Source organism: Alosa alosa, chromosome 5 (assembly GCF_017589495.1).
Source record: "Alosa alosa isolate M-15738 ecotype Scorff River chromosome 5, AALO_Geno_1.1, whole genome shotgun sequence".
NCBI classification, from domain to species: Eukaryota; Metazoa; Chordata; class Actinopteri; order Clupeiformes; family Clupeidae; genus Alosa; species Alosa alosa.
The window spans coordinates 29999413-30006912 of record NC_063193.1 but is presented as its reverse complement, the minus strand read 5'-3'; the positions used below and the strand labels follow the sequence as shown (position 1 = coordinate 30006912).

Sequence of the window (7500 nt, the reverse complement as noted above, 5' to 3'; positions counted from 1 at the left end):
GAACCGGAATCCCAAGGCGCAGCGGAGGGGTCTTGTTCCGCCCTGAAGGGACTTATTTTTTTCAGAGGTCCTTTCCCAAGAAATAATGACCGCTAGAACTTTGGGAAATCCCATTCAAGTCAATGGAGCGTTCTACTTGCCTTGTGAAGAGCCGTGTAATAAATCTATCTATATGGCTCTGGTTGAACTTAGATATTTTTTAGAACGTTAAATTATTGATTTGTGTTGGATGTTCTGCTACAGGAGAGGACAGCTGCACCACACAATGCTCAAGAGCAACCAATGCTGGAGATTTGCACGATTTGCTTGAATTTGTGAAAACGCAAGATGGCAAGACCCTGGAGGGACTGGACGGACATCTGTCCACTGTTTAGGGACACAATGCTGATCGTCCATTAGTCAGTAATGAAGAGATGACTGCAGTCAAACACACAGACAAACACACACACACACACACAGACATCATGGGCGGATTATGAACTTTCGGGCCCCTGGGCCCAGATGTATTAAGGGCCCCCCACTTATTGTCGTATGTGGGAGGGGGGGGTTGGTTTTTTTTTTTATTTGTTTGATGTGATTTCCTGTATTCTGGTGTATTTTGGGGATGGCCAATACTAAATTCAATCAGATTCATAGCCTACATCCTGATGTGTTGATATTGAGGCAATGATTCCATGCAAAGGCTTGGGCTTCAGGGTCCCCTGACCGCTTGGGCCCCTGGGCCTGGCCCCGTAAGCCCGTGCAGTAATCCATCCCTGACAGACATAGCGGCAAGCAGACACACACTCAAGCTACAGTAGCATGTGTGTATAGACCAGACCGGTAGCCATTAGATCGGGACATCAGACCCGATCTCTCTGGATAGCTGGCTCAAGTGGTGATCACATCACATACAACACCTGAGACACACACACACACACACACACACACACACACACTTACCGGTCAGGATAGACTGGTCTATTCTCAGAGTGGTGGACTTGATGGAGCAGATACGGATGTCGGCTGGGACCTTGTCTCCAACTAGGTGAACAAACAAGAAAGAAACGACACACACACACATGGTCAATGGTGAAAGTAACTTTAATCATCAAAAAGGCAATAAATGCTGTTAAACTGCAATGGGGAAATATTAATGACTGCATCAAAACACAAAAGGACTGTTTAAGCATAAAAGATCATTTTCCAACCATAATTCAATAAAAGACATTTTCCACTGATCTCAAGGCTGTCACTCTATACTGCTTTGATCTTACTAAAACTTGCTTGATGTGGTAAAAGAACGCAATTCTGCACTGCACATTGGGTGACTGAGGAGAGAGGCTACAAAGGCAAGTTTTTCCGATGGGGAAAGATCATACATGAAAACGCATTACAAAAATACAATATAATACACTTCCTGTTTGGCTGTTGATGTATATTTAATGTGCAGCGCAGTACATGGTTAGCTTGTGCTGATGTATAGATGACGCTCCCTTTGATTAGTTCCATAGACCCTTTCAACAATAAAAACAAAAACAATGCTTGAACGTTCTATTTGGTTCCCAATCTACTTCCTCTCATATGGAATGTTAAAACGGAAGCCTTGTGGGGCCAACTATGATGCTGATAATGGAACTCTCTTGAAAGGGTCTATTCAGTATGCTATGTGGTGAGTAGGACACCGGGCAGTATGGAACTTTATCAGGACAGAGAAGATGGAGGAGAGATCTACAGGTCAGGAGAGGAGGAGAGAAAGAGCAGAAGAAAGAGATGGATCATGGAGAGAAGGAGAGGAGGAGAGAAAGAGCAGAAGAAAGAGATGGAGCATGGAGGGAAGGAGAGGAGGAGAGAAAGAGCAGAAGAAAGAGATGGAGCATGGAGGGAAGGAGAGGAGGAGAGAAAGAGCAGAAGAAAGAGATGGATCATGGAGGGAAGGATTGGGGGGAATGAGGGATACAGTGGAGAAGACTTCTGAGCCTTAAAAGGCCTTCCCAGAGGAGAACAGGGCCAATTTGGGCATCCCTGCGTGTGTGTGTGTGTGTGTGTGTGTGTGTGTGTGTGTGTGTGTGTGTTTGTGTGTGTGTGTGTAAGTGTGTAAGAGAGAGAGAAAAGAGATTAGAGAGAGAGATAGTGTGTGTGTGAGCTTGAAGAAGAGATAAAAAAAAAAATATGTGTGTGTGTGTGTGTGTGTGTGTGTGTGTGTGTGTGTGTGTGTGTGTGAGAGAGAGAGAGAGATAGAAAAATAAAATGTGTGTGTGTGTGTGTGTGTTGTGTGTGTGTGTGTGTGAGAGAGAGAGAGAGAGATAGAAAAAGTAAGTGTGTGTGTGTGTGTGTGAGTGAGAGAGAGAGAGAGAGATAGAAAAAGAAAGTATGTGTGTGTGTGTGTGTGTATGCTGCGCTTGAGAGTGACCCCATTTAACTTCCTATTTGTAAATAAGCGCCAGGACCTGGGGGAAATGGCCTTGTTGGTCAGAGGAGCCAGCAAGAGCCAGGAGAGAGAGCCGTGGAGCCGTGTGGGGGAGCAGGGGCGCGAGCCGGCATTCCTCCCAGACAAACCTGTCTCTCGCTGGGCCGTGCTCCTCCACAGAGCCTGCCTTCCATGGTCATCCCTGCGGCAGATTCCTAAACAAGCACGACCCCGGTGGAAATGGATTTTCCTTAAAAAGTGCACTTCCAAACACTGGAGCGGGGGGCAGGCAGGCGGGCGCCGGGGTCCCGCGAGGGGCCGGAGAGGAAACGCGCTGTTCATCCAGCCCCAGAGCCGTCTCATTAATCATCATCACATTAGGATTACAGCGCTCCACTCCACTCCGCACGGGTTACAAGAGCACACACACACCTGCGGCGTGACATACAAACGCGCACACAGTAACGCCGCATGCCACTGAAACGTGGGCCACCAGATAAACTCACTGGTCATATTAAACTCACTGGCTATTAAGGGCTGAAAAACAACAAGTCAGTGTGTGCTGGCAATAAAAGGCCAATTCTCTCACTTAATGAGGCAAAGTGTTTGTCCCAAAAACACTCTTCAAACAGTGGAAGTAGTAAAGCAGTAAAAAGGCAAATTGAGTGTGTGTGTGTGTGTGTGTGTGTGTGTGTGTGTTGTACAGAGGTGGTCATTACGTAATGCTATCTCCAACCTTGAACAACCCATTAGTGACCTACAAGATAACGTGTGTGTGAGAGAGACAACAAGAGTGATAAAAGAAGAGAGAGAGAGAGAGTGAGAGTGAGAGAAATGGAGAGAGAAAGAGTGAGGGGAGAGAGAGTGAATGAGAGGAGAGAGAGGATAGAGAGAGACTGAGAGAAAGGAGAGAGGGGAAGAGAAGAGAGAAAGAGATAGAGAGAAGGGAAAGAGAGAAAGAGATAAAGAGAGAAGGGGGAGAGAAAGAGATAGAGAGAGGGGAGAGAGAGAAAGAGATTAAAGAGAAGGAAAGAGAAAACTGAGAGGAGAGAGGGATGAGAAGAGTTAAAAAAGAAAAAGAAGAGGGAGCCAGTGAAGAGGAGAAGAAAAATCCAGTAGGGGGAACTAACTGGGGCACGGGGTTGAGGGGGTGCCCTTGAGAGGAAAATAGCCTGGGAGCCACTATGCACCGGGCCAAACATGGCCAAACTATTTCAATACGCTCGCTGATGCACCCTGATCAGGTTTAAATGTGGACACAGGAGAGCAGCTGCAGAACACACACACACACACACACACACACACAGAGACACACACACACACACCCAGAGAGAGGGAACAAAGGGATACCGGTTCATACCACTACACTATTAACCACCTTGAGCATGCATGTGTGTGTGTGTGTGTGTGTGTGTGTGTTCGTGTGTCATCCCCAATGATGGGCATCTGTAGCCATGACCTTGAGTAGAGCTCCAGGCTTCCCTCCGGTCATTAGACCAGCATAACAGATCCGAAAGAAGGTCCTAAAGAACAGCAGTGTTAAGATCTCAGGTCTTAAAAACCTGTGGTGTTAAGATTCCTGGTCCTAAAAAGCAGCGGTGTTAAGATCTAGTTCTAAAGAACAGCGGTGTTAAGATCTCTAGTTCTAAAGAACAGCGGTGTTAAGATCTCTAGTTATAAAGAACAGCGGTGTTAAGATCTCTTGTCCTAAAAAGCAGCAGTGTTAAGATCTCTTGTCGTAAAGAGCAGTGGTGTTAAGATCTCTGGTCACAACATCCCACTAGTTGGGTAGGAGGAAAGAGGAGAGGAGGAGAGAACAGGAGGAGGAAACTCAGAGGAGAGAAGAGGAGAGAAGAGGAGAGAGCAGACACAGGATGAGTGAGGAGTGGAAGGGAAGTCCTAACTCCTAAAGAGTGCTCCGAGTGGTGTCTCTATGAGATGTGGATGCGCCTGCGCCTCTATCTGACCCCTGAACCCATCGGCCAGACACCACCGTACCCATCGGGCAGACACCACCGTACAGATCAGATCAGCTGAACCCATCGGGCAGACACCACCGAACCCATCGGCCAGACACCACCGTACAGATCAGATCAGCTGAACCCATCGGGCAGACACCACCGAACCCATCGGCCAGACACCACCGTACAGATCAGATCAGCTGAACCCATCGGCCAGACACCACTGTACAGGTCAGATCAGCTGAAGCTGCATTGTCACCGTATCCCGCAGCACTAAGGCCTGATGTGCTGCCACCAAGGATGCATACCCCCCCCACTGGGGATTTACAGGACACTGACCACCCAAACCCCCCCCCCGTCCTCACAACACACACACACACACACACACACACACACACACACACACACACAAACACAGACCCATGGTGTGTACAGCCTGTGACTGCTCTTCCCAGAAAGACTTTGTGGAGCTCAATGGAATCCTCCGACTGTCTAAATGTGGAGTGCCACATACACTCATCACAAGACCTTCACTGCCACCGCAGAAGGTCACGCAAAACACCTGACCAACATCCTCTATGGAGAGTTCTAGAACACAACCAACAATGGGGGGACCTCTATGGAGAGTTCTAGAACACAACCAACAATGGGGGGACCTCCATGGAGAGTTCTAGAACACTACCAACAATGGGGGGACCTCCATGGAGAGTTCTAGAACATTACCAACAATGGGGGGACCTCCATGGAGAGTTCTATAACACAATCCACCAAGGACATGGCCAGTTTACCTATATAATACCAAAATGAAATATGCAATGTTCCTATACAATACCAAATGTATACCTATGCAATGCTCCTATACAATAGCAAATGTATACCTATGCAATGCTCCTATACAATAGCAAATGTATACCTATGCCATGCTCATATACAATACCAAATGTATACCTATGCAATGCTCCTATACAAAACCAAATGTATACCTATGAAATGCTCCTATACAATACCAAATGTATACCTATACAATGCTCCTATGCAATAGCAAACGTATACCTATGCAATGCTCCTATACAATAGCAAATGTATACATATGCAATACTCTGTGCCTGTTCCTGTGGATAAAAAGTGTCTGCTAAATAAATGCAAACACAACATTTTTAATTGGCTGACCACGCCACACACTGTCCTACCACACACACACACACACACACACACACACACACACACACACACTAAGACCCTGCTAATAGGAGGGAATCAAAGTTATCTGTAGAGCCCAATTAGGCTGATGTGAAGCTGTGCTGGGTGGGAAGGCCTCTGTAAGCAGATCTGTGGGTCAGAGTGTTATTTCATAAAGCACATATCCTGCTCTTGCGTCCTACTACCCTCTCCCTCCAATCAGAGCGTTATTTCATAAAGCACATATCCTGCTCTTGCATCCTACTACCCTCTCCCTCCAACCACATGCTAATAACCACTAACCACACCACTAAAACAGCCATCCTCCACCTCCGGTCCTCCCTGTCCTTCACCACGACACACACACACACACACACACACACACACACACACACACACACAGAGCCATCCTCCACCTCCGGCCCTCCCTGTACTTTACCACGACACACACACACACACACACACACACACACACAGAGAAAGTAAAAGTCTGACCACAAATTTTTTCTAAACACTAAATAAACAAGCTAATTCTTATTAGCTCAAGTCTTCAGAAGGTGAATGAGTTCATTAGTGACATCACCTGTAGACCCAATACGTGGTAGGGCTGGACATGACTCAATGCAATAGCATCCTCCCTACAGCTTACCAAACAACACCATCGATAAACTGCCCGCCTGCTCACCTCCACCTACCATCACTCTGGAACACCTTCCCCAACCAATCAGACGACCTTCCATCACTCCGGAACACCTTCCCCAACCAATCAGACGATCTTCCATCCCTCTGGAACGCCTTTCCCAACCAATCAGACGACCTTCCATCCCTCTGGAAAGCCCTCCCCAACAAATTAGACGATCTTCCACCCTTCAAACAGGCCCTGAAAACCCACCTCTCCAAACCCAAACTTGCTGTTTCCTGTTGATCGTCTCCATCAACACTTCTAGTCACACCACTCTCCTCGCCACCATGCTAATTTCTATCCAATCCAATTGTGTACAGAGTCATTTGTTCAATCTTAAAAGATTGAGCTTGGTCTGGTGAAAGCCAGACTAGCTCATTTCTCCTCTGGGGCTGTGCATCGTGGACAGTGGAGACACCAAGAGATACAGGCCGCTTTGAACCCCTCAACAAAAAGAACAGCAACACAGCCCCTTCCTTCCTGTGGTGCCAACATGGGTATGTGTGTATGTGTGTGTGTGTGTGTGTGTGTGTGTGTGTGTGTGTGTGTGTGTGTGTGTGTGCGAGTGTGTGTGTGTAGTACTATGTGAGAGTGGAGTTTGTGTCTGTTAGAGGCCTTCAGCACTGGGCTCTCTCTAAGACACAGAGCACTGTGTGTGTGTGTGTGTGTGTGTGTGTGTGTGTGTGTGTGAGGTGTGTGTGTGTGTGTGTGTGCGTGTGTGTACAGTACAGACAGGTAGAGCACGGTGTGAAGTGTGTGTGTGAAGTGTGTGTGTGTGTGTGTATACAGTAAAAACAGGCAGAGTGTGGTGTGAAGTGTGTGTATATATCATCTGTTCCTTTGTGTCAACATCCTACTTGGTTCTCTTCCAACGGTCTCCACAAACATTCCCACATCTCCACCAGTGTCTCTCCTTGACACACACACACGCGCACACACACACACAACACACACACACGCCACACACACACACACACACACACACACACACACACACACACACACACACACACACACACACACACACACACGCACACACGCACACACGCACACGCACACACACACACCCCAAAACTCAGTACCAAACCAAGCATCCCAAAACCACCCCTCTGTGGTGTGATGTGAGTGTGACACCCCACCAACACCCTAAAACATCAGACACTCTAAATTATACAGCTACACAAAATCATTTTAACAGCTTCTTGTCACACACACACACACACACACACACACACAGAGGGATTAAGTAAGCTTTGACACGCCGCTAGTGGAGTGTGAGTGTGTTGACA

At 47.3% G+C, this 7500-nt stretch overlaps 1 protein-coding gene across 2 annotated transcripts in view; it reads right to left on the bottom strand.

The window, feature by feature from the left end:
• The window catches only part of atp2a2a (ATPase sarcoplasmic/endoplasmic reticulum Ca2+ transporting 2a), a 38715-nt gene that overhangs the window by 14233 nt on the left and 16982 nt on the right, over nucleotides 1–7500 (bottom strand). For both annotated transcript variants that reach the window (XM_048242906.1, XM_048242905.1), the window contains exon 6: nucleotides 943–1023. In XM_048242906.1, the coding sequence (XP_048098863.1) occupies nucleotides 943–1023 (81 nt within the window). The remainder of the gene's footprint in view (nucleotides 1–942; nucleotides 1024–7500) is intronic.